Source organism: Misgurnus anguillicaudatus, chromosome 14, assembly GCF_027580225.2.
Source record: "Misgurnus anguillicaudatus chromosome 14, ASM2758022v2, whole genome shotgun sequence".
NCBI classification, from domain to species: domain Eukaryota; kingdom Metazoa; phylum Chordata; class Actinopteri; order Cypriniformes; family Cobitidae; genus Misgurnus; species Misgurnus anguillicaudatus.
Window position 1 is genome coordinate 33,022,288 of NC_073350.2, and position 27,841 is coordinate 33,050,128.

General features: G+C 35.5%; 2 protein-coding genes across 7 annotated transcripts; both read left to right on the top strand.

Moving 5' to 3' along the window:
- The first annotated feature begins 15 nt into the window (after positions 1–15).
- On the top strand, positions 16–27,444 carry LOC129427185 (F-box only protein 2). 5 transcript variants are annotated; one of them, XM_073876362.1, is made up of 6 exons: positions 16–289; positions 866–920; positions 1,428–1,530; positions 1,638–1,730; positions 1,818–1,947; positions 26,957–27,277. In XM_073876362.1, exons 2-6 carry the CDS (start codon positions 884–886, stop codon positions 27,095–27,097), a joined length of 504 nt encoding a protein of 167 aa, XP_073732463.1. In that variant the 5' UTR covers positions 16–289; positions 866–883; the 3' UTR covers positions 27,098–27,277. The 5 variants fall into 5 exon arrangements, with proteins under 5 accessions (XP_073732463.1, XP_073732462.1, XP_055039459.2 ...); XM_073876361.1 differs by having other exon boundaries at positions 17–293; positions 26,957–27,275; XM_055183484.2 differs by lacking the exon at positions 26,957–27,277 and adding an exon at positions 2,388–2,725 and having other exon boundaries at positions 34–289.
- Positions 7,016–11,232, top strand: LOC129427184 (F-box only protein 2-like). 2 transcript variants are annotated; one of them, XM_055183480.2, is made up of 6 exons: positions 7,016–7,117; positions 7,566–7,620; positions 9,514–9,616; positions 9,725–9,817; positions 9,898–10,027; positions 10,834–11,232. In XM_055183480.2, the coding sequence occupies exons 2-6, from the start codon at positions 7,584–7,586 to the stop codon at positions 10,972–10,974; spliced, it is 504 nt and encodes a 167-aa protein (XP_055039455.1). In that variant the 5' UTR covers positions 7,016–7,117; positions 7,566–7,583; the 3' UTR covers positions 10,975–11,232. The 2 variants fall into 2 exon arrangements, with proteins under 2 accessions (XP_055039455.1, XP_055039457.1); XM_055183482.2 differs by having other exon boundaries at positions 7,016–7,113.
- Positions 27,445–27,841: the final 397 nt, after the last annotated feature.

The following is a 27,841-nucleotide window of genomic DNA, read 5'->3' on the forward strand; positions in this document are numbered from 1 at the left end:
ACAGAGTTTGTGATGCAATCTTTGAATGTCTGCTGAACGAATGTTCCAGAAAACACCCGAATCACTGAACTACACTTAATGACAGAACTTGCACCATAGTTGGCTAACAAAGCTTTTGGAAAACGCGCCCCTATAAGGCAAGCACTCTTACTGGTACAAGATTGCACATGTTACATCCCATCTCAGTCTGCAGTGTTCAATTTCAGGAAGTTTGAACCCAATAAATACTCTACGCAGTGCCCTACTGACACCTGAAAAATATCTCACCTGTGACACCTGAAAACTCACTGTAGGTAATTATTGAACATTTTATATAAGTCATTGTTTTAATGAGTGTACTGTGATTCATTTACATCAGGTGTGTGTACAGTCTCATCATGGGACAGTCATTGATTGTCCATTTCTGCCACAGGATGGAAGAATTAAATCTTTATAGTCCACAGCTATTAGAGTTCATGCCTCTCATTTACATTAAACAAGAATCACTATTGCTTTTATTTAGATAGCACTGCAAACTTTACATTCATTTATTACATTTTCAAATAGAGAGTCATTTTTGGTGACACTACTGATGGTGGTGCATAAGATTAAAGGAGTCAGGTTTTGCAGAATGTCTATATTAAGGATACTTAAAAACTGAAATCATCAACATTGTGGACAGAAGTCAAAAGTCCTCATGAGGAAATGAGCTTATAAATAAAACTCCGACTTTTTGTTAAACAAATTAAGTTAACAGTTTCAACCTGTTTTTAAGTTATGCCAACTATATACAAGTCAAAAACTAGTAAGAAAAATTGTATTAAACTTGAACGCAGCACAGCCGAATATTTTTTTATATGACCTCTTTCTCTTTTAATTGCTACAGGAAAAGCCAAACTTCAAAATGCTTATTAACCTGCTGAAAAACTCACATGGAGAGAGTAAGTAAAATAACATAAAAAATATATAGATGTGTGTGTAAGGGAAAATGTATGTTTAGATAAGAAGAGCTCTGCTAATGCCACTTCATTATTAATGAGATAATATTAACCATATGCTATCAGCACATTTTATACGTTCATCAAATACTTTCACTTCAAATCTGCTTAATCCCTGCCATTTAGAAATATCAGTTGGTTGGCAGAATCCAGCAAATGCCATGCACGTTGAGTCCTCTTAAGTCAATTGTTCGGTACCCATGTAACAGCTTGGGTACATTTATTTTGAAAGTGTACAGTTGCCTTTTTCATTTATAAGGTCTTGTACTGATGACAAAATAATTGTTTGTAGTCTCTAAAGTAACTCACTACTGTACATTATTATATAAGAGTCATATTAACGTTTTAGATCAAGTATAGCATAAAGTATAGACAATGCATGTCATTTTATGACCAATAACATTTAGCCATCTTAGTATATAAACAGCTTTTATCTCATGTGTTTTTAAGATGTTTATAGTAACTGGGAGTTGACGCAGAACGGTGGAGATCAATGGCATATTGAACCGACGCCATTTGATGCAGTGGCTGCATACTTCTGCACCTCATTTCAGTAAAAAAATTATTCAGAATAGACAACAATAATGTGTGAATGTGAGTTTATGATCATACTCTGTTGTGTCTTTGTGTCTCAATATTCATCTCTGTACAATTTTACAGGCCGTGTTTAAAAAAACAAGTGATTGATCTGGTGCAAAGCGGTTATGATGCTGCATATTTAGATTCTGCACCTGAAGTGATTATGAGGGACTGGTGAGTCTTTAGCATCTACTTCACTTTTGTCTTCATTTATTTTAGTGTATAGCAGCTCATTTTTTTTGTTTGCATGTCTGTGTGTAGGTACAGCACTCGTGGTGACTGTGGGGGCATTTATAGGCTTACTGTGTCACTGCTCAATGCAAGTCGAGCTGTCATTGCTACATTTAAGCCGGCTGATGTGACTGTGCCCCAGGGTACCAACTGGACAGAGGTAAAATGTGAACGGATGAATTGTTTACAATAAAACCAAATACTCGTATTAGAAAGGAAATCAGGTCAACTTTAATATCATGTTGGCTTTAAAACTAAACTAAATGCAAGAGATAATAAAGGTCCACATTTTTAAAGCGTGCATATGTCAGGGTCTGAGAAGACATATTTTGGAAATATAAGCTAGGGCTGCACTACGGCTCTGTGTAGTAAATGGCGCTCAATCTGAAAGCAGGTGATGGTGATTTACTACTAAACAAGGAACCGGCATTACTGACGAAATGCGTGTGACAATTGCATGCGATTAATCGTGCAGCCCTAGTATGCTACTTCTGCTGCCTTATCAGAAGTTTTTATTTTTACAGTAGCGCCCCCGAAACTTGTGGATAGTTTTAAGTTCATGGACACTTAATATAACCGCACTTTTATTGCTTCTTTCAGGTGACACACAAGTTTACAGGTTATGGTCCTGGTCTACGCTTCATCTCTTTTGAACATGGTGGTCAAGACGATAAAAACTGGAAAGGCTGGTATGGTGTGAGAGTCACTGGAAGTTCTGTCACCATACCCCCAAAACCCTAATATGTGATTCAATAATGTTACTGATTGGTCAGAACTTTGCTTTTGACTATACTATAAATATAAATAAATAGTAAAGTAACATTACAGAATCTATACGGCTAAACTTTGCTGAAAAAGCAAAGCCTTTGCTTACTTTTTTTAAGATTTAAATGCATATTCTGAATACAAATACATAAACTTATCTCTGAATGAAAATGAACATGTGAGTGAAATTATTTTCTGCTGTCAGTATAGAGTTTAATAAAGTCTCCATGTGGTGAAAATCAAGTTTTTATTGTTGTTTATATGTCTATGTGGTGTTTTTAATATGCTTTAAGACAAATCATATGCAAGACAAATCTGTCTGTAATGCTTGTCTCAAGGTGAATGTTTGATACCCGAGAGCCTTGTTTTCATCTGCCTTGAAATATTGTAAAGGGCAGAGTTCACAATGTACAGTAAGAATGTAGGATAGGGACCGTCTGCAAAGTCAAAAAAAAAAACAACAACAAAAAAACACTTTGATTAAGCAGAATAATAAACCATTGTGCAGAACTACGTTTCTGTTACATAAAAGCTATAGGGTCTCTATTAGAGCTCACTGCAATTCCTTTTTCACCACAGATTTGGAAAATGTGGGACGCTGTTGAGCTCAGAAGGGCAGAGAAAATATTTGTTGAATAATAATAGACACATTTATGAGTTAACAGTTTAGATTTATTTAAGTTTATATAGAGTTTGTATTTTCAAATGGATTAATATTTTGGTGGGACACTGCCCAACTTGCACATACAGACCAGCCACGCTTGTTCAAATGATTTACTCTTCACATTTATATAAAATATAAAATTATATATATATATAAAACTACACAGGAACAAATGAGTAATGCAATATTAACAATACAGTCACAACTGAACGTGGCAGTTCACTATTAACTCATCAATAACTACTATTTTTTCATACTTCCCAGAGAACTACTAGCACTATATTAACACATTTACTACTGTAAACAAAACACAAGACTGTTAACATTGTCAATAGGTAATAGACAATGATCACTATAGAGTCATTGAGAGACTACTGAAACATAGATTTATCAACCATCCAAATGCCATATACAGTGTGTGCAAAAGACTGTTTTCAGTGAACATTTATTGAACATTATTGAACATTTATTCTTGTACTTGTACTAGTTACTGTATAGTTCATTATTGCGTGCGCATAATTGCAAGTTTGGATAGAAATACGCGAGATTCGCTGTGGCAATGGAGGAAGGCAGATGCAATATATGTGATGTCTTCATAAAGTTTGTAATATCACAGATTGTAGACATAACTGGTCAATAAATAATAGAGTAATGAGCGGAAAAAAGTTTTCAGGTTGGATTGATTGCAAACGGAGTTCAGGGATATATGACGAGTCTAAAAAAAGTCTCTGTTGCTTATTATTCGATCTTATCTTATTATCTGAAGTATTTTTGGGTATATGGTTGTAAGTATTTACTCAGATTGGATAACATAGCTGCAATGCTTTATATATGTATATATCAGATGCATATCTCACTTGTTTAACCTTGTGAGAGGTGAGGACTCATACAAATAGCGCTTTATTCGTTTTATTCACACACATTAAATCCCGGACCTCACGAGCAACAACAGAATATCATCGCATCGAACTCCAATCCCATCATTTACTCTATAAAGCAAAGCATCTACAGAGGTCACCTGTTCAACTTTACACATGAGGATTTCCACTATACTGAGGAGCAACGCAATGGGTTACATCAAGTAGACATTCTCTGAAAGTATTGGGACTTTGCTATTAATTACTGATCTTGCTTTCCATTATTCATCACCAGATCTCCAGTTAATTGAAACCTTTGAACTTTGTTATTGCTGTATTATTGTTATTACGCAGGCCTGCACTTTGTTTTGTTCATTTATTTGAATGCTTTATTATGCTCAATGATTCATATTTGAAATGCACTAATACACTTGAGGAAAAGACATTACGACTGCCAAACACTGTGATTTTATTATAAAATTATTATCAAAAAATATGTTTTATGTATGGCTCCTATCTCATATGTGAATAGCCTGTGAATGGTTAGAAGAAATTGTATTTTGCATTCAAACGAATAGTGCTCTCTAGGGCCTCGCTTTTCCAAATGTGTGTTGCAACTACTGTAGCTGTTATGTAATCCCTTTGTCCGTTTCAGCTAGTTCACGTGTTCTGAATGAAATCACGTTGTGGAAACGCGTTGGTAGGCTAGTGCTTTTTGTCCCTCTCTGCTATTATAGTTTATCAATATGGCAGAACGACATGGAAGCCTCCTTGGACTAAGCCGTTCAATGTAAGTAAAGAGAAGAAATTCTAAGTTTACAAAGAAAAGTCAGATAACTGGAAGAGGTCATTTGACACCAACGAGGACATATTTATGAATAAAGACACTGATTTTGATTAATGAAACACTTAAAATCCTACTTACTGTCCCTTTAAGATTAGCTTTCCTTTAACGGTTCAAAAGTTCAAACTTATACCTTTTTTATTTAATAACACTTATCAGGTTGCAGCAGACAACCAGTCTTAGCATTTGAATCAAAATGCCTTCTGATTGAAACAGCATGTAAGATAATGCTCAGTAAGACAAGTCTGTTCTTGACCTGTGCAGACGCTCAACTCTTCAGCCCAATGGTAACCTCTTAAAAATCAACAACATACCAGAAACAATTTAAATACCAAAGTATAGACCATCAAACATTGTTGAACACAATGCAAAGTTGAATGCAAACTAACTACCTAGACCGTTTCCCGAAAACATAGTAACTTTGCACATTCATCATTTGAATGTTGATTCAACAATATAGTCAATGATATCACGTGAGAGGTGGAGTACTAATTAATTTGTTCAAAGTGATTTAATCTCAGAGTATTGCTGTAATGATGTACATTGCATCTTGGTAGCAGGGCCGGCGTCAAGGGGGGGCATTCGCGGGCAGTGCCCCCCCGAACAGGTTGTTGTGCCCCCCTACAAAGTTTTTTATTACTTTAATATATATCAAGAATAATTAAAATAAATTAAACATTGAATGGTTCATGACTTTTAATGTAATCAAATAAGGAAAATATAGTTGCTATATGTTTTCTTTAATTAAAATTGACCAGTTTCTCTGATTGGATGTATTGCCGCGTCTCACCCGTCTTACGTCTTTAGCATATTTGTGACTTGATACTAGCAACGTGTTTTTTCGCGGCATTTTATGGATCGTGTAAAATATGGATATTAGAACATTTAGAACGAACCAGCACCGCCTGCTTCATCTTCATGCAAACACAGACTGGCTCAAACTCAGAGATTAGAGGTCGAAGTGGAATTTACAAATCTACTGGACACTGTTTTAAGGAAGTTTAATGTTCTTACACGCCGTCTTCAGCTATTTTAAAGGTAAGTTAGTGTTGTTTTAAATTACGTAAGCTTAAATGTGAAGTGTGGCTATAGACCGTTAACAGCATTACAACGTGATTATGGTAAAGCGGCTTTTTTAAAGCTAGGACGCGGTGTGCGCTGCGCTATGAAACACATTCATTTCAATGGCTTGCGCCGCGCGAGGGCGGTTTGTTGTTGCGTCGAGCCAAGCCGCGGTCGAAGTTCAATAGTTTTGCGCAAAGTTTGTGGTCTTTTGCACTATATACGGGAAATGAGCTGACAGTCTGTACTAGTTGTATGAGTGTGTGCTTGCTGTATTTGTTGTTTTAATGTCTTGTTTTTGCAAGTTATTGTTGCTATTGCGTGCCCCCCGTTGGAAGCCGAGTGCCCCCCTGTTAGTTATGGTCTGGCGCCGGCTCTGCTTGGTAGTCTATAGTTTATCCAACTATGTATCGTACAATGGTTGTTAATCAGTAAGCTACGTGGTTGTTTGGAAAATGCATCCCAGATAAATATACCCAGAGTTTAATTCACTCGATGCTATACTCTTATTAAAGAAATTCCCTTGCTTTTTTTCAGCAGTGTGTTTAAAATGCTGCATACACTGAAAAAAATTATTCATAGAATTTAATCTTTTTTTTAAGGTAAGTGGTGCAATCAATTTATTTAAGCTACATTTACACAACAGTTTTATATTTTATTTTACTTTAGTAACCTTTTTTGTTTAAATGTAGCTTAAATTGATTGCAACCAGTTACCTTAAAAATTGATTAAATTCAATTAATCATTTTTTTCAGTGTATAGATTGCACTGCATGTTGCATGCTTATTTTCCTCAAAAGCATAATTAATGAAAGTCAACGTGTCATAATAACAACGAAATACACTTCTAACCACAGAATCTTGGTTGCAGTTTGTAAATATGTGTTGTAATGTTGGTTCCAAAAAACACCCAAATCGTTAAACTATGCTTAAACGACGGAACTTGCGACCATAGTTGGCTAACGATGCCTTTGGAAAAACGTGCAAGCACTGTTACTGGTACAAAATTCCATATGTTACATCCCATCTCAGTCTGCAGTGTTCAATTTCAGGAAGTTTAAACCCAATAAATACTCAACACAGTGCTTGAGTGACACCCAAAAAGTACCTCACCTGTGACACCTGAAGACTCAAGGTAGGTAAGTATTGCACATTTTATATAAGCCATTGTTTTAATGAGTGCTTTTTGCAATAGGTGTGTGTACAGTCTCATCATGGGCAGTCATTGATTGTCTATTTCTGCCGCAGGATAGAAGAATTTAACTCTTAATAGAGTTCATGTCTTTCATTTATATTAAACAAGAATCACTATTGCTTTTATTTAGTGTGAATGAAAGATGTTTTTAGATTTAACACTGCAAACTTTACATTCATTTATTACATTTTTAAATAGAGAGTAATTTTTAGGGATTAAAGGGATCAGGTTTTGCAAAAAGTTTTTGCTAAACAAATTAAGTAAAATTATTTCAACCAGTTTTTAAGTTATGGCAACTATTTAATAGTCAAAAACTTCAAGTAGTAGGTTCAATTGACGTGCATAACCATTTTTTTGTGTTAATATGACATTTTCTCTTTTAATTGGTACAGGAAAAGCAAAACTCAAAAATGCCTAAAAACCTTCTGAAAAATCCACATGGAGACGGTAAGTAAACTAACATAAACATGATATATATTTTTGTGTGTTAGGGAAAATGTATGTTTAGATAAGAAGACTTCAGATGCAAAATCTGCTAACACAACCTCATCATTAATGAGAACCCGTACCTTAGGCCTTTTAGAAATACCAGTTTGTTGGCAAAATCCAGTAAACGCCATGTCGTTTTTTGAATGCCGATTTATAGTCGTCCGTAAGTTCTACGCCGTAGCTACGTCATAGGCTATCCGTAGCCTGTGCGTAGCTCTGCGTATAGCTTGACGTGCATTTCGCAAACATTTTAACAGCGCGTCAAATCTGTGATTGGTCCACCAGAACCCCTCCCGTCAGTTAAAAAAAATGGGTCATAGGTATTTCCGTTTGCGATGGTGAAAACAAAGATAAGCCAAGTTAAGGAGTAATTTAACTCAAACTGCAACAAAATTCGCTGTTCATTTACTTCCATCATTGCTGGTCTTCTCAAATCATACACAACAAGTTGCTGTTTCTTCTTCGTTTGTGGATTAACCTGCTAAGCTTCTTCTTCATTGACGGTCGCGCTGCTACTGTAGTTACACGCGTGGATACTGCCAACCAGTGGTTTGCGCGTGTGTTTGCGCGTCGACGCGGACGACGACGCAATTGTATAAATGAAAACCGACGGTGAACCTACGGCGTAGGACCTAAGCAAGCCCTTAAGTCAGTCACTTTTTGGTGTGTGCCGCCCGTTGTGTAGGGTGAATCCCTTCACAGCTCCGCAGAGAAAATTCATGACTCTCAAATTTAGAATTTGCATTTAATGAAAAATTATCCAATATACCTGCTCAGAGCTTGACATTAACACCTGCCAAATGCGAGTAGATTATAAATGTGGTGGGTAAGACAGACACTTGATTTATGAACGCAGGGGTGCTGTCTGAGCGCACACACACACCTCAGGCAAGGGGAAATATTTGCAAACTCTTTGGGAGAGAGCGAGAGAAAATCATAGTGTTCAGCACATTTTTTGAGAGTGCATGAGCAGGCATGGCAAAGGAAACCCCCGAGGGCAGAGGTTGGCGCATCATTTTAATGTGCTTCTGCGATAATAATGCCCTTTTAACATTAACTTAAAGGACAAGTTGGGTATTTTACACTTAAAGCCCTGTTTTCAGATTGTTTATGATGAAATAAAACGAAATTTGGACATATGATGCTGGCCCGAGAATTTTCGGGTGTTTATTGTATCACCTCCCACCTCTACATTGGCTGCGTTGGTGCACAGGAACAATCCTTCCTAAAATGCATTGAACTTTTGTTTGCAGGGACGTGAAACTCACCGAGTGGTCGGGGATGTTCGCTGATATGCTCGCACAAAAATTGCTGCAAAAGATGCTTTCCAACAGGTTTTATTGAAGTTTTTGTTGAAGTCCATTGACTTGTATAAGATGTGCTGTGAGGCATTACTCCGCGCCGGGAACATTGTTTGTATTCTTGCAATTGGCAAAGGCGGATTATCGCCACCACCTGGGCTGGAGTGTCTATTATTCAAGCTCTCAACGAAGGAATGTACGGGTGTGAGGCGTTTGGAAAAAAATAGGTCCACAAGTTTACATCGAATGCTAAAACAGCTGTTGGAGGGCATCTTTTGCAGCGATTTTTGTGTGGGCATGTCAGTGAGGACCCCTGACCACTCGGTGAGTTTCACGTCTTTGTAGACAAAACTTTAATGCATTTTAGGAAGGATTGTTCCAGTGCACCTATGCAGCCATTCCCACAATAGTCTCTCAAGTAATTTAATACTGTGCATTATTAAACAAGAGTCGTGTTAAGATGGTTTTAGATAAAGTATAGCATATAGACAATGTAAATCATTTTATGGCCAGTAACATATAAACAGCTTTTATCTCATGTGTTTTTAAGATGTTTTTAGTAACTGGGAGTTGACGCAGAACGGTGGAGATCAATGGCATATTGAACCGACGCCAGATGATGCAGTGGCTACATACTTCTGCACCTCATTTCAGTAAGAAAAAATTATTCAGAATAGACAACAATAATGTGTGAATGTGAGTTTATGATCATACTCTGGGTGTCTTTGTGTCTCAATATTCATCTCTGTACAATTTTCCAGGCCGTGTCTAAAAAAACAAGTGATTGATCTGGTGAAAAGCGGTTACAGTGCTTCATATTTAGATTCTGCACCTGAAGTGACTGTGAAGGACTGGTGAGTCTTTAGCATCTACTTCAGTATTGTCTTACTTTAGTGTATAGCAGCCCATTTCTTTTGCATGTCTCTGTGTTTAGGTACGCCACTCGAGATGACTGTGGGGGCATTTATAGGCTTACTGTGTCACTGCTCAATGCAAGTCGAGGTGTCATTTCTACATTTAAGCCGCCTGATGTGACTGTGCCCCAGGGTACCCCTTGGAAACAGGTAAAATGTGAACGGATGAATTGTTTGGGTGACTGTTTCTATAATATTAGCAGCTAACTTGACGAATCAGACGAATAGCTTCCTGATTATTAAACCTATCCACAAGTTTCACATTTAAGAGTATAGGAGGCTATTTCAGACACAGACGAAGCTTCAGTTTCTTTAGCTCAACTTATTTACATTTTTTATCACACGTAATATAGATCGTATTGTATATATGTACATATTTTGTGTGTGTGATGTATTGCCACACTTGAATGAGTGAGTAAACAAATAAAATAAAATAAAATAAAATAAAATAAAATAAAATAAAATAAAATAAAATAAAATAAAATAAAATAAAATAAAATAAAATAAAATAAAATAAAATAAAATAAAATGTATTGAACACACACACACATCATACTCTAAGCTTTATTTCTACGAATAACAACTTTAAAAATAAAATTATCTGAATTTCATCAGCTAGTTGCTTTGTCTGATGGATCTTCTTTCAGAAGCGTCTGCTACAGGTTTATGTTTATTAACCAACAGATGGCATTGTTTTCAACATTTTTAAATCTTAGTTGTATACAGTCAGGAGTCTCATTGCTTGATTTATCTATCACTAGTACATGTTGTCCCTGAGTGCAATGATGGGAAAACATGTAGCCACTTTGCTAATTAGCATGCCACTGGAATGCTCCTTCTGCTGCCTCACCAGAAGTTGTACCCACATTATTTTACAGTGGCGCCCCCCAAACTTGTGGATAGTTTTAGGTTCATGGACACGGAATATAACCACACTTTAATTGCTTCTTTCGTAGGTGACACACACGTTTACAGGTTATGGTCCTGGTCTACGCTTCATCTCTTTTGAACATGGTGGTCAAGACGATAAAAACTGGAAAGGCTGGTATGGAATACGAGTCACTGGAAGTTCTGTCACCATACCCCCAAAACCCTAATATGTGATTCAATAATGTTACTGATTGGTCAGCATTTTGCTTTTAACCAGCTATAACTATAAATAATATTAAAGTAACAATACAGAATCTATACGGCTAAACCTTGCTGAAAAAGCAAAGCCTTTGCTTACTTAGATTTAAATGCATATTCTGAATACAAATACATAAACTTATCTCTGAATGAAAATGTAAACGTGTGAGGGATTAATTTCTACTGTCATTATAGAGCTTAATAAAGTCTCCCTGTGGTGAAAATCAGGTTTTTATTGTTGTTTATATGTCTGTGTGATGTTTTTAATATGCTTTAAGACAAATCATGTGCAAGACAAATCTGTCTGTAATGTTTGTCTCATGGTGAATGTGTGATATTCGAGAGAAATGTTTTGTAAAGTATTCTAAAGAACAGATTTCATAATGTGCTGTAATAATGCAGAATAGGACCGTCTGCAAAGTACAAAACAACAAAAAACACTTTGCTTAAGCATAATAATAAATCATTGTCTAGAACTACGTTCATGTAGCATAAAACCTATAGGGGCAGATTCAGATCTGCCCCTATGGGTCTATATTAGGGCTTACTGCAATTCTTTTTTCACAACAGATTTGGAAAATGTGGGGCGCTGTTGAGCTCAGTAGGGCAGAGAAAGTATTTGTTGAATAATATTAGACACATTTATGAGTTAACAGTTTAGATTTGATTATGTTTATATAGAGTTTTATTTTACCAGTGGCTTAATATTTTGGTGGGGCACTGCCCAACTTGCCCATACAAGCGAGCCATGCCTGTTCAAATGCTTCACTCAATATAAAATATAAAATATATCTCAAATCTAACACAACTGTTTGCATAAATTTTATAAAATTTTGAATTAAGACAACTTCTTAATTTAAAGTTGAAGTTCAATAATCATAAAAATTCAGTTCATGATTTATACAGTTTATATTTTTTGTCTAAAAACTAGACTTATTTTCTAGGTAATTTTGGTCATCAAGAAAATACATCTTAATTTAAGAATTTGTAGATATTTTTACTGAAAACAAGACAAAAATACTAAGTAAGAAAGTCATTTTTTGCAGTGTAGGAAAATGTTGGCGTTATTTTGTCACTTATTGGGAGCAGTATGCTAACTGGAGCCATTTACTTTCAGTCTTTGTGCTAAGCTAGGCTAGCGGTGTGTGCGTCAGTCAGAGTTACGGCATGCACAAAGATGAAAAAAGTATGTGGACTTATCTAACTCTGGGGGATACGGTGAATAAGCTAAAGTCGCAAAAAGTTGGTGTGTTCCTTTAACTATGTAGTTGTTAATCAGTAAGCTACCTGGTTGTTTGGGAAATGCCTCCCAGATAAATATCCCAGGAGTTTAATTGACTTGATGCTATACACTGATTAAAAGTGTTAACTTAATTGTTGTGAGCAGTGTTTTTAAAATGATGGATATACAGTTAAAAAAATAGCAGTATACTAATAAAAGTGAAAAAAGTGCAGAAATGTTACAGTATAAATAGATTTTATTACCTTATTACCTAAAACAATTCACATTCAATTCCAAATCAAAGCATTCACAAAATGTACAAGTCTGTCTGAAAATCTGTTAAAAAATAAAATTGTTACGCCTCGGTTAGGCTAGACCGTCTCATTTCAGTTCATACATTTTCTCACCCAATTTCTCACGCACTGTAAGTCACTTTGGATAAAAGCGTCTGCCAAAGGCAGAAATGAAATTAAACTATGCTTAAATTACAAAACTTGCAACATAGTTGGCTAACAATGGTTAACAATGGTTATTTTGTGGTAACCATGGTTTTACTTCAGCACTGCAAAAAATGACTTTTTTACTTAGAATTTTTGTCTTGCTTTCTTATCTAAAAAATATTAAATTAAGATTAATTTAATTAATTTAATAAGATTAATTTTTGTTGATGAGCAAAATAACCTAAGAAAAAAAATATATATATACATGTTTTCATCTGTCTTGTGAAAGTGAAGTGAAATTGTGCTTAAAACAAGCTAAATTATCTGCCAATGGGGTGAGAAAATTATATATATTATATATAATTAAATAACACTTAAAATAACTAAGTCCATAGAAAAAGAAAAAAACAAACAGTAAATATGATTTATTTAATATTTTTAGGACAGTAATGCTTTAATAAAAATAAAAAACGAATAGACTTTACCTAGACAATTAAAATAAATCTAAGTTCTAAAAAAATAACAATAACATTTACTTAATTATTTAACTTATGTTTTTCATGCATTATTAAGTAGATTTTATTTGATTTTAGTAGGCAAGTTGTACTTTAAAAAAGTAGTAAATTTTACTTAAAAAAAGTTAGTGCACATTGTTACGAGGATTTTTAAATCAAATTTTACAAGTTGTTTTTTTCAGTGTAGTTTTTAGACCCAAAATATCAAATTTAATTGATTTTGTGCATAAAACAAGCAAAAAAAATCTGCCAATGGGGTAAGCACATTTTTCTTTGATTTTTCTTAAATTTAGTGTTTAAGAAAAATTGTCAAGATTTTTTTGCTTACCCCATTGGCAGATTTTTTTGCTTGTTTTATGCCCAAAATCACTTCAATTTGATATTTTTGGTCTAAAACTAGACTTATTTTCTTGGGACATTTTGCTCATCAAAAAAAGCATCTTCATTTAAGAATTTTTACTTAAAACAAAACAAAAATACTTAGAAAATGTTTTCTTGATTTTGCAGTGTAGTGTTTAAATAAGAAGAGCTCTGCTAACGTCACCTCAGCAGTAATGTGATAATATTAATCGAATGCTCTTAGCATGTTTTATACGTTCATCAAATACTTTTCCTTCAAATCTGCTTAATCCCTGACTCAGGCCCATCAGAAATACCAGTACATTTTTGAGCAAAGTCCTCAAAGTCAGTGGTTTTAGGCGTGTGTCCCCATTTATGTAGAGTGAATCTCTTCACAGCCCCCCCGAAAAAATTCAAGACACAACCTCTAACATAGCATTTGAATGAAACAAAACATGAAATTATACAACATAGTGCTGTTCAGGGCTTTACATTAACACCCACCAAATGCGGGTAAATTTGAACTGTGGTGGGTAAGACAGCCACTCCTACTAGTCACTTTCGCAGGTTAATGTGCAAACGCATGGGACGTTGTCTGAGCGCAGACATGCACACTTTTAGACAAGGGGAAGTGTGTGCAAACTCTGGGCGAGAGCAGAGAGAAAATATTTTTTTTGTGCATATCTGAGAGTTCGTGTCCAGGCAGGGCAAAGGAAACCCCTTGAAGGCAGACGTTCATCATGCTTGTGCATATTTTAATGTGCTTTTGTGATAATAATGCCCTTTGACATGTCTCAGTAAATAAGCCCCTAAATGAACTCCAACAGAAACCATGATCACGCTCATAAAATACAATAAACAAGCTGACAGTAAAAGTTGACTATACTGTACGTATTTGAAGCATATGCTTTTCACGAGAGCACAGGGTATGAATGAGACGATGCATGTGTGACAGATTCGAAAAGAAAAACAAAGGACTGTGCAGTTGAACAATTAACTGATGATTTGCACTGCAAAAAATGATTTAAGAAACAATTTTCTTAGTATTTTTGTCTTGTTTTCAGTAAAAATATCTAAACATTGCTTTTTCTCGATGAGCAAATCGACCCAAGAAAGTAAGTATAGTTTTTAGACCAAAAATATCAAATTTAAGTGATTTTGTGCACAAAACAAGCAAAGAAATCTGTCAATGGGGTAAGCAGAAAAAAATCTTGAATTTTTCTTGAATTTAGTGTTTAAGAAAAATGTTCAAGAGTTTTTTGCTTACCCCATTGGCAGATTTTTTTTTGGAAACAAGACAAAAAGTGTGTGCTTAGTTTTTTTCTTAAGGGAAAAATTAAAAAATCTGAACATTTAGGCATTTAACAGACACTTTTATTCAAAGCAAGTTACAAAAGTCAAGGCTATCTTTAGGTAAGGATTTTTGCGTACACACACTTTACGGAAAATCTGTGCGTACGCATGCTGCTTTCTTAATGAGGATCTTTATTTTCTGCATTTAATTTACCTGATTTCCTTTTAAAACGAATTCTTGGTTTTATTGTAAACAATTTATCCGTCCACATTTACCTCTGTCCAAGCGGTAGCAGCTGGCACGGTTTTATCAGCAAACCCTAAATGTAGCAATGACAGCTCGATTTTCATTGAGCAGAGACACATTAAGCCTATAAACGCCCCCACAGTCATCTCGAGTGCTGTACCTAAACACAGACATGCAAAAGAAATGAGCTGCTATACACTAAATGAGGACAATACTGAAGTAGATGCTAAAGACTCACCAGTCACTCACAGTCACTTCAGGTGCAGAATCTAAATATGCAGCATCATAACCACTTTGCACCAGATCAATCACTTGTTTTTTTTTAGACACGGCCTGGAAAATTTTACAGAAATGAACATTGACACCCAAAGACACAACAGAGTATGAAACTCACATTCACACATTATCTGCGTTGATTTTTTTAACCCATCTGTTGGGTATAACTAGCTTTTTTGTTGGGTTGAAACTAGGGCTGGGTAAAAATATCGATTCATCAATGCATTGCAATTATTTGTTTCTCAATTCAATATCGATTCATCAAATGCTATGAATCGATTCAGCCCCCCCGGCCAGTGGTGGCGCTGTGGGCATCACTCTAGTGAGAGCGTTCAGCGCTGTACAAGACGCGCTTTATCAAAACAGAAAGATCAAAGATGGCAAACAGCAGCACTTCTTTCAAGCCTGCACCATCAACGTGATCAAACATTTGTAATACTACACACATTATTTAAAAATATACTCAGGTACTTAATTGCTTGTGTATTTACTTATTACCGAACCGATATCGAAGCAAGCAAATCAATATCGAATTGAATCGAATCGAAGTCTCAAGAATCGAAATCGAATTGTGAAATGCCTAACAATACCCAGCCCTAGTTGAAACAACCCAATGTTTGGTTAAGGCATTGAAAGATGTACAAAATGTTAAAAAAATATTTCTTGTGAGTTTCTAGTGGTTTGAATTGCTATCATACCTTTCATTGTGGTGTCTATAAATAACAAAGCATATATTTAATTGAGAAAGCATATTTATTTCCCATGAACAATAAAAGAGTGCATACAGTAGCCCTAAACAAACAATCGAATTTATAATTAAAAAAATATATAATATGATGCAGCATTAAAACCAAACAATTCATTTTCCATACACTCAACTGTACTATCTAGTTTTCAGTAACCTTTCAATAAACGCTTTCTTCATTTCAATGACTCAGATTCATAGTAATTTCTGATTCTGCGGTTAAACCCAATTTTCAGATTTCACAACAACCTGCATATATACTTCCCCTTATAATTTGCACAGTTTTCAAAATTTCCAACAACCTGCATACTTCCCCTTATAATTTGCACAGTTTTCTGATTTTCTAAGAACCTCCATACTTTCCCTTATAACTTAATATATAGCCAACGCTTTATTAGCATATATTATTATATGTAATAAATACAGGGCTCAACATTATGGAGCCAGAATGATCTCAATAAAAATTCACACAAAAAACACAATGCACACACGCATAGCCACATTCACACGCATGAAACCTAATTTATGTGCACAAATATTATATATATCTAAAAATTTCTTAAATTAAGATGCTTTTTATTTATGAGCAAAACGGTCGAAGAAAATAAGTCTAGTTTTTAGACCAAAAATATAAAATTTAGGTAATTCTGTGCATAAAACAAGCAAAAAAATCTGCCAATGGGGTATGCAAATTTTTCTTGATTTTAGTGTTTAAGAAAAGATTTTTTTCCTTGCCCCATTGGCAGATTTTTTTGCTTGTTTTGTGCACAGTATCACTTCAGTTTGATGTTTTTGGTCTAAAAACTAGACTTATTTTATTGGGTCGTTTTGCTCATAAAGATAATGCAACTTGGTTTGACAATATTTGGATATTTTTAATGAAAAAGGACAAAAATACTAAGAATTTTTTTCTTTAAAATAATTTTTTGCAGTGCACTGATTGGGTTAATAGTATGGTGACTGTTGTAAAGCCTAAGAAGCTGAGGATTTGCATTGATTCACAAGATCTTAATTAACAAAGCCATAAAGAGAGAACACAGAGAACACAGAGTACACCGTTACGCGCAGTTGAAGAAATAAAAGTATTTTCAGTACTCGATGCCACTCATGGTTCAGCTGGATGAAGAGAGCGCCAAACTATGTACTTTTAACCAGTGGCGTAGCCAAAAATGGATGCAGAATAATTTTTTATAGTCTTAATAAAAAAAGTTTACTAAACTTGTGCTATTGATGTTTCCTTAGAATATACATTTAAAATCAACCCTTTCACACATAAGTAAAAAATATTTTAACTGATCCCTCGTGTCCATGGCGATGCATCATGATTGTCATGTGACAATAACTAAAGCCCGGAATACACTGCACGATTTTTGTCCTCTTATAAGATCATTACCTTATCACACTGTGCGACATGTATCGTTTAAACTCTGGTACGAGAGGCATGTAGACTGTACGATGATGACACGGAAGCTTCGGCGGCTGCGTCACACGTTGTGGAACGTCACCAGCATGCGCTCGTGGTAAACAAATACCGGCGCGCAGGTCGTAGCAGCAAACACACTGTGCGGTGATCATGCCGAATTTCTGACACTGCCAGAAAACTATCGTAGGCTATCTTTGGACGCAAGACCGGGAAAACGGCCGTCTTTGAACCTCTCTCACTGTACGATATAGGACCACCGATGAAGAGCCACGATCACAGAAATCGTGACGATAGTTTCACGATGGCAATCTTTCGTCTCGGACAGCCAATTATCGTGCAGTGTATCCCGGGCTTAACAGATGTATGCTATTCGTTTTATTTTGTTTTTCGTTTTTTATTAAAAATATTCACTAACTTACTTACCATGTCAACTATCTGATATTACGATTCTTCATTTAAAAGCCTTCATAAATTATCTTGATCTATAACGCAGACATGGGGACTTGTGACTTGGTGACTTGGACTCGAGTCGACTCGAGTCGCTATTTTTGTGACTTGTGACTTGACTTGACAAAAAATAAAATACTTGAGACTTGACTCGGACTTGGAAGTTAAAGACTCGGGACTTGACTTGACTTGAGACACGATGACTTGAATGACTTGAGTGTTAATCACATCATGTTTTCAATTTGAATATAAAATATATAAATCATTTTAAAAAATACAGTTGACGCACCTGGAGCGCAGGCTAAGAATGGCGTTGTCATGACTGAATCACGACACTATTATCAGCTCTCGTACTTACGCACGCCACGCCCACTTAGATCAGATATCAACATGTCAGCCGGAGGGGTACCGAGGGTCATCGCTTTTGGCTTCAACAAGATGTCAAAAGATGAACAGTGCATTGCAAGACATGCAACATTAAAATCACGGGCAGCCACGTGACAACCTCCAATTTTGTCCGTCATTTGAAGAGCCATAGTAAGTGCTTGTCATTCTGGTTAGTTGGTAGATAGCTAATGTAATAATCGCTAAAGTAGCCATTAACCCTCATCAATGATGAGTCATTATACCATATTGGGGACAAATGTGGGCAAAATAATTTAGATTTTTTTTTAAATACTTCCCTTAATCTGAGCGGTATGAGACTTGGCTACTTTTTCTAAGTTTGTAAGCGTCTTTTGCGCGCTCAAGTTCGTTATTTCAAATGTAGGCGCACGAACGGAAGAGACGCGCACGCGGTGCGACGCGCTCGTTTTTCTGGGCGCAGCCTTGAGCATTCAGAGCATTACACAAGTGTGTGTGTGTGAGAGAGAGAGAGAGAGAGAAAGAGAGAGAGTGTGTGTGTGTGTAAACTATGTTTGAGAGAGAGAGAGAGAGAGAGAGAGAGAGAGAGAGAGAGGGAGGTGTTCAGAGAGGAGTCTGTTGGATGTTAAGCTGTTATTTGTTTTATGGACTCAATGTTGAAAATTGCAAACATTTCAAACAAGGTTGGCAGAAGTGAAAAATAAATAATTTATGAAGTTACAATTTTGTTTGATTCCATGATGTATTTTACTGAACATGAGTAATTTACAATGCAAATCCAAATTATTGTAATTAACTGTTACTTACGTACTGTATATCTTGTCTTTTCACTTTATTAAGATCAGATTCTGCAGGTAAAATTACAATAATAAGGTGACTTGACTTGGACTTGACTTGACCTACTACAGGACTTGACTTGACTTGACTTGATATAGCCTGTGACTTGACTTGACTTGACTTGCCCAAGACAAAAAATACTTGGGACTTACTTGAGACTTGAAGGTTCAGACTTGAGACTTACTTGAGACTTGCACATGTGTGACTTGGTCCCATCTCTGCTATAACGAGATGAGCGCTGCAGTTTAGATAGTCCTGTCAACCGGATTTACAGCACCTGAATTCCCCAGTTTCTCCAGAAAAACATGAAAGTGGCTGTTGGACTGGGAAAAGAATAGAGTATCGTTAGACTTCATAGTTCCACTATGTGTGTCTGATATATGAATAAAACATGTCGGCAAATTACATTTTAATAGATTGTTATTGATTGTTGTTTTTTTCTGCTTCCCTTCCATCGGTGTGTATTTTTACAAATGTATTGTTTTACTAGTACTTATGTGTATTTAAATGTCTGAAACAAAATAAACATTATGTGGTCGGTTGAAAACATTGCATATTAGTTGTGATATTGTTGCGGCAAACCGCCCGTCACCCCGCCTTCCCTGATTAGACATCAGGTGCAACTAATTTTGCGTGCCCAGACCCGATAACAATGCACTGTTTCTATCATTTGGTATGCACCTGAGCTGACACTACAGCGGACTGCAGTGCTAGCTCAAAGGAAACCTTGAGCGAGTATTAGAGCCTGATACCTGTTTTAAAGACTGTGCGGGATTGGGTACTTACCATAAAACTCTGAAGAGACAGCTGGTAAGCTCTGTTTGTTTAAGAGACGCTGTACTTTGTTGCTGTTGCTGCTACCAGCGTGTGAGTGTAGCATTCAATGACGCTCTGTAAATGACGTCATTATTCTTGTAGCGCATATTTAGCTTACGAGGTGTTTGTTTGCGTAGTATGATAAGATGTGTTTATTTGTATTATTCTTTGTTTAGCAAATTTAGAGTTTGTTAACATTTATTAGGATTTAATTAATTTAGTCAGCTTAATTTACTGAGTTTAATTTACTTTCATGCTTTGGTTAAAGCAACACTATGTAGTTTCCATTTAAAAATGACTTACAGCTCCCCCATGTGGTTGAAAAGCGCAGCAGTGCCTGGTATCAGACACTCTTCTGCAGGCAGGGGGAGGGGCGGGGCTGTGTTTCCTACCCTCCACCGCCACTTTCAAAGTGTGTTTGTAGCAGCTAGGAGGCTGCTCAGGTTGCAGCAACAGTACAGTTTGTCCAGTTAAAAGTTGTTCTATCACTGAAATAATTTTAGAGACATTAATTAAAGGTAAAAAAACTACATAGTGTTGCTTTAAGTACTTTAGAGTATTATAAAACTGTTAAAATCCATTTGACATTTAAATAAAGCAAATTAGTAAATTAGTAGTATTGACTGTATTTACTAAATATTGTTTAATTATAAAAATAGAAGGTCCTTAATAATTATGGTTAAAAGCATGGGTTATTTCACAGCCTTTATTTTAAATCCGGTTAGTTAAAACATCCAATACAATAAGTAAAAGCTACTGACATCTGATGGTTAAATATAAAGTCAATGATATTGAATGTACTCTTGTTATTGGGCTGTGCAATATACTATGGTTTGGGTTTGGTGTAATGTTTGGGTTAAAATGGTTTATTGACTTAAGTACTGAATCATGTAATATGGTTATGTGTATGTATTCTGGTTAAATGTAATAATTGCTATTAAGTCATGGTAACACTGCCAATTAATGTATTTAATTGGCTTCCTTGTGTTTACTATATTGTATGTTTGTGTCTTTTTAAAGGTTTTTCACCTATAAAGCTTAATGTAGCTTTGGTCTGTGTTAAATAATCCAGAAAAATAAATGAATGGAAAAGTTTCACAAAGGCCTAATCATTGAGTGGAATCCAGATTATATCTTCAAAATTAGTGAGAACCTAACTCCTTCAAGTGTGGGAAAGCGCACAGTCAGAGAATACACTTGACAGATATAATATGACAAGCACTGATCGCGCCAACCAACGCGCAAAATTTGAATATTTCTGATATTGACGTTTGCCTAGCTTATTTGTCTAATAAATTGTTCATTTGGATCTGCCTCTGCATTCTCACTCATAACATTATGGTTATAGCATGGTTATATGCTTATGGTTAATAATTTTGCACAGTAATATGACAATAAATGTTGCACACCCAGATTTTCAGGTGCACACTCATAGTCTGGCTACGTTACTGCTTTTAACACTCCTTTTGGAAGAAACCGTTTTGTGAGACTTCCATTTGGTGTTTCAAATGTGCATTGCACAAAGACTAGAAGACTCAAGACCATGTTATAGTCACGCTGTAGGTTATCCGTAGCCTGTGCATATAGTTCAGCATAGCCTAACGTGCACTTCAGCAAAATTTTAACAGCGCATCAGTTCTTCAAAGAAGTGATTAGTCCATTAGAACCCCTCCCGTCAGGTAAAAAAATAAATCATTCACACCACTATGTGAAGGAAGGTTTGGCAGCTGGTTTGTAGTTAACATTATATACATTATAGTATACATTTTACACAGCACAGCTCATCATTTTTTAATACACTTTAGCTATGAAATATGGTAAGTAATCTACTTGTTGTTTATTTTGCTTGTTATCAGAAATAAACTTTAAAAGGATTTTGTTGTTATTGATTCTTAGCAGAGTTTACCTGAAGTTTTGTTTCACAAAAGCCGTTTTTTATTGTTAGTGATGAAACCGTTTATATGTTGCATGCTTATTTTCCTCAAAAGCATAATTAATGAAAGTCAACGTGTCATAATAACAACGAAATACACTTCTAACCACAGCTCAACAGCAACAGTTAAAACCACAGTTGCTTGCGATGCAGTTTGTGAATGTCTGCACAATATTCATAGTAAAAACCCTAAACTATGATTAAATGACAGAACTTGTCATGATATTTGCCTAATGATGCTTTTGGGAAACACACCCCTGTCTATAAGGCAAGCACTGTTACTGGTACAAAACTTCATGTGTTACACCCCAAATTTGATTTAAGGAAGTTTGCACCCAATAAATACTCTACGCAGTGCTTTAGTGACACCTGAAAAGCTCAACTCACCGTATGTAAGTATTTCACATTTTATATAAGCCATTGAGTGTACTGTGATTTATTTGCATTAGGTGTGTGTACAGTCCCATCATGGGGCAGTCATTGATTGTCTATTTCTGCCACAGAATAGAAGAATTTAATCTTTATAGTCCACAGCTATAGAGTTCACTATTGCTTTTATTTAGTGTGAAAGATGTGTTTAGATAGCACTGCAAACTTTACATTTTATTTACTAAATTGTCAAATAGAGAGTCATTACTGGTGACATAAGATGTGGTGGTGCATACAATTAAAGGGGTCAGGTTTTGCAGAATGTCTATATTAAGGGTACTTAACTGAAATCACCAACATTGTGGACAGAAGTCAAAAGTCATCAGGAGGAAAGAGCTTATAAATAAAAAATCCCCAAATCCAAATTTTTGAAGTTAAATAAATTCAACCTGTTTTGCCAACTAGACAAAAACCTAAAATAGTAGGTCCAACTGACTAGCATAACCAATTTGATTAAATTTGCACAGCACTGCAGCATTTTTTTTTACAGCGTATAGAACAAGACACTCCATGTTTCCATCACCATGACTTTATGTGCATTGTAAAGTATTGAATCAAAAACGAGAAATTAAGTTAATTTGCAAAAAAAGTTTTTACGGTCGCTTGAGGTGATTTTTATTTATGTGAAAATGGGAGATGGAAATTTATTTGCCAAATAAATTCTGACGTAGCAAACATAAAACCCGGGAGACTGATAGTCTAGCTGTTTGGGCGGAAATGTGATTGGTTGGCGTAATTCCAATGCCCTTGCTGCATTAAAAATTCTGCATTTCTTTTTTGTGTTTAAACATTCAGTCTGGCAATTACAAGCTGCACTGCTAATAAATGAATAACCCATCGTGACTACATGCAGTCCTGTCTCCATTTTCTATGCATGACTTGTTTTGTTTACTGCTGGTTACTAGATTACCAATACCACCGTCATGCTCTCAAACAACTTGATGAAAACGCACCTAATTCACATTTGTTTGTTTATCTTTTTTTGCGAATTTTTAAAAGATTTGCTTCATGTTTGGATGGAAACCCAGCTAATGTTCCATATGACCTTTTTCTTTTTCGAATGGTACAGGAAAAGCAAAACTCAAAATGCCTGGAAACCTCCTATTAAATCCACATGGACATGGTAAGTGTAATACTGTATATATATATATATATATATATATATATATATATATATATATATATATATATATATATATATATATATATATATATATATATATATTTTGTGTGTGTGAGTGTGTGAAAGGGAAAATGTATGTTTAGATAAGAAGAGCTCTGCTAACCTCACATCATCATTAACAATCAACAAACTGTTTGGTTACAAACATTTCTTAAAATATCTTCCTTTGTGTTTATCAGAATAAAGAAATTTAGAAATTTAAAGAGATTGAAATTTAAATAATTTTCATTTTTGGGAGAACTATCCCTTTAATTTGGGTGTTCAGTCTGCATTTGAAAAGGATTTACATCTAGCTAAATCAAGTAAAATTACTCTAAAGTCTAAACCAAGTAAATTTAGCATGTCAAAGCAACTTTTTATCAACAACTTTAACAATAAAATTGTGACCAGTGAAAAGGCAGAGTGGTTGGTAACTTTGGAAAAACCGCACTTACCACTGTGGCGCTGTTCGTTGGAAAGTATATTTTTCTAAAGTTTAAATACACAAAGTTTATTACAAATGAACGTATTTTATAAATTTTGTGGCCCCAATGACCACGATTGTGTGGGTAAAGTTAGATTTATTCTAAAATAAAAGCCAATCGATTAGAGTAGCAATATTTACATTAAATAAAAGCTTATCATCAATCCAAATGCCCAAGTAAAAAGGTACTCAATAACCATCAGATGTAAAAGTACTAAACTGATCAAGTCCTTGTGCTTGAGCTTTTGAAAAAACTTTTAACTTTTTTAACTAACCAGAGCATCTTACAATGAATGAAATGCAAACTGAAGCTTTTCCACCACCTGTAGATGGAGCAAATGTATAAATAATAGTATCATCAGCATAAAAGTGTTTTTTTTTTTCAATTACTGACTAATTATCTTTTCATTGCCATTAAACTGAAATGACTAAACCTAAACATAAGAGCCCATATACAAGAAAACATGTCAGACACACTTGAGGGGTTTTGTATCTGAACTTGTCATACACATCACTGTGGTACCCTTTCAAAAAGTACAGCTTTTAACCTAAAGAGTTACAATAAGTACCTCAAAGATTTATATTAGTACCAACTTAATTCATATCTGTACCTTAATGGTGCATATCAGGAGCATTTTAAAAGTTACATACTGCCACAGTGACAGCTTGGGTATATTTTGACATTTTTTCTGACAGTGTACAGTTGCCTTTTTATTTATATGGTCCTGTAGTGATGACAAATTTTTAACGCTACAAATATCTTTTTGTAAGTAATTCAATACTGTATTATTATTATATAATAGTCGTGTTAAAATAGTTTTAGATAAAGTATAGACAATGTATGTCATATTAGTATATAAACAGCTTTTATCTCATGTGTTTTTAAGAGAATTTTAGTAACTGGGAGTTGACGAAGAACGGTGGAGACAAATGGTGTATTGAACCGACGCCAGATGATTCAGTGGTTTCATACTTCTGCACCTCACATAAGTAAGAGAAAATTATTCAGCACTGCAGGAATAGACAAGAATAATGTATGCATGTGAGTTTATGATCATACTCTGGGTGTCTTTGGGTGTCAGTGTTAATTTCTGTACAATTTCCAGGCCGTGTTTAAAAAAACAAGTGATTATTCTGCTGCAATGCGGTTATGATGCTGCATATTTAGATTCTGCGCCTGAAGTGACTGTGAGGGACTGGTGAGTCTTTATCATCTACTTCAGTATTGTCTTACTTTAGTAGCAGCTCATTTCTTGTCCATGTCTGTGTTTAGGTACAGCACTCGACATGACTGTGGAGGCGTTTATAGGCTCACTGTGTCACTGCTCAATGAAAATCGTGAGGTTATTGCTACATTTAAGCCGGATGATGTGGCTGTGCCCGCTGAAACCCCTTGGACACAGGTAAAATGTCGACGGGTGAATGGGTTACAATAAAACCAAGTTTAGGAAAGAAATCAGGTCAACTTTAAAACTAAACAAAATACAAGAGATAAAGATCCTCATTTATAAAGTGTATGTACGCACAGATTTTATCGTAAAGTGTGCACACGCAAAAATCCACCCAAAGTCTGTGGGGCTCATGCGTAGAAAATTTTCTATATTTTGTTCTACGGATAAAATGTAGTATGTGCGTAAGTCAAAAAAAGTCTTTATTTATCAAACGAATGCACATCAGTAAGTAATCCTTGTTGATAAATCCCACTTGTTCTTAAAGGAACATGACCAGATTTTGTGGAATGTAGCTTATTCACCGTATCCCCCAGAGTTAGATAAGTCCATACATACCTTTCTCATCTCCGTGCGTGGTGTAACTCTGTCTGACGCACCCACCGCTAGCTTAGCTTAGCACAAAGACTGGAAGTGAATGGCTTCAGCTAGCATACTGCTCCCAATAAGTGACAAAATAACGCCAACATTTTCCTATTTATGTGTTCTGATTTGTATAGTCACACCGTGTACAAATAACAAGTTCATATGAGACACAGCCATCTTTTAACAGTATACATACTGGAAACTATATTCTCAGAAGGCGATTTGAGTGATTTGCACAACTCTAATTGAACTCTTTGCTCCTCACCAGGGGCTTCTCGGGTGCTGCGAGCTAATCACTCCGCCCAAGTAACAGTGCTTCGCCTTCTGAGAATATAGTTCCCTGTATGTATACTGTTAAAAGATGGCTGTGTCTCATATGAACTTGTTATTTGTACACGGTCTGACTATACAAATCACAACACATAAATAGGAAAATGTTGGCGTTATTTTGTCACTTATTGGGAGCAGTATGCTAGCTGAAGCTATTCACTTCCAGTCTTTGTGCTAAGCTAAGCTAGCGGGGGCTGCGTCAGACAGAGTTACAGCACGCACGGAGATGAGTGCAACTTAAATGAGGCTCAGCGGAGCGTTTCGACCGACACCACGGGTGTTTATCCAGAAACAGTCATGTGAGACAGAGGTAGTGATTAACATGATGTGCAAACATCTATTTGTGCTGGTCAATTTTAATTTTCTGGTAGACTGAGAAATAAACGGATGTATGGGGATGTACAACAACGCTCTCACATGCATGATGTCACAGCAGTACGCAGCGCAAATATAAACCACACGCCTATAATCCCTCCCAGTCCAAAGTGTTACTAAACTCGATGGAAAAACTAACCAAGCCAAAGTGAGGTGAGCTGACCCAAACCAAACCATGTGGTACTATTTAATGGAAAAGCGCCATTAGTTTGATACAATCAGGAGTCTTAGTGGTTGATTTATCTATCACTATTACATTTTTTCACTCATAAAGATTTGCACATTTACAAAGTAAACAATGATGGGAAAACACGTAGCCTCTTTGCTAATTAACACACAAAATACCATTGCTATGCTACTTCTGCAGTTGTACCCACATTCTTTTTACAGTAGCGCCCACGAAACAGTAGTTTTAAGTTCATGGACACTGAATATACGCACATTTATGTCTTATTTCATAGGTGACACACACATTTACAGGTTATGGTCCTGGTCTACGCTTCATCTCTTTTGAACATGGTGGTCAAGACGATAAAAGTTGGAAAGGCTGGTATGGAATACGAGTCACTGGAAGTTCTGTCACCATAGCCCCAAAACCCTAATATGTGACTCAATAATGTTACTGATTGGTCAGCACTTTGCTTTTGACTATACTATAACTATAAATAAATGTTAAAGTAACATTACAGAAACTTCATGGCTAAACCTTGCTGAAAAATGCAAAGCAATTGCTTATGTTTTTTAAAGATTTAAATGCATATTCAGAATACATATTCTGAATGAAAATTAAACATGTGGGGAATTAATTAAATTTATTTTCTGCTATCAGTACAGCTTAATAAAGTCTCCCTATGGTGAAAATCAAGTTTTTATTTTTTGTCTATATGTCTATGTGGTATTTTTAATATGCTTTTATATGTGCAAATGTATTATTCAACACAGTTGCTGAGTGTTTTCTGCACATTAACACAGTTGAACGAGTGGATCAGTAGCTCGATTATTTATGGATGCCGCAAAGACTCGGCACAGAAATGATCACAGCACAGCTGCTTCATGTACATGTGTGTGAGCTTTAACCTGTTAACATCAGCAGAGAAAAATATTTTGTATAACTCATGTACGCATCGTGAAACCACAGCTAAATGTCTGGATTTGCAGAATCCAGCATCTATGTACATATATATCTATGGTCCGAGCCAGTTGAGTTATTCACTGTATTTATAGATTTGCATACTAAATGAGGCAAGGTTGTAGAGTTGGCATGTAAGGCATGGTAAAATTATAAAAAAACTTGCATATGTTTTGAAACTCAAAAAAATAAATAAATTAAAAAATTAAAAAATTAT

What these genes read in the sequence shown, in the direction of transcription:
- LOC129427185 (XM_073876362.1), top strand. Translation starts at nt 884, where the DNA reads ATGCTTATTAACCTGCTGAAAAACTCACATGGAGAGA. An exon ending in GAAAAACTCACATGGAGAGA is followed by an intron (nt 921 to 1,427) that starts GTAAGTAAAATA and finishes TGTGTTTTTAAG; the next exon opens with ATGTTTATAGTAACTGGGAG. An exon ending in AGGGTACCAACTGGACAGAG is followed by an intron (nt 1,948 to 26,956) that starts GTAAAATGTGAA and finishes CTTATTTCATAG; the next exon opens with GTGACACACACATTTACAGG.
- LOC129427184 (XM_055183480.2), top strand. Translation starts at nt 7,584, where the DNA reads ATGCCTAAAAACCTTCTGAAAAATCCACATGGAGACG. An exon ending in GAAAAATCCACATGGAGACG is followed by an intron (nt 7,621 to 9,513) that starts GTAAGTAAACTA and finishes TGTGTTTTTAAG; the next exon opens with ATGTTTTTAGTAACTGGGAG. An exon ending in GAAGTGACTGTGAAGGACTG is followed by an intron (nt 9,818 to 9,897) that starts GTGAGTCTTTAG and finishes CTCTGTGTTTAG; the next exon opens with GTACGCCACTCGAGATGACT.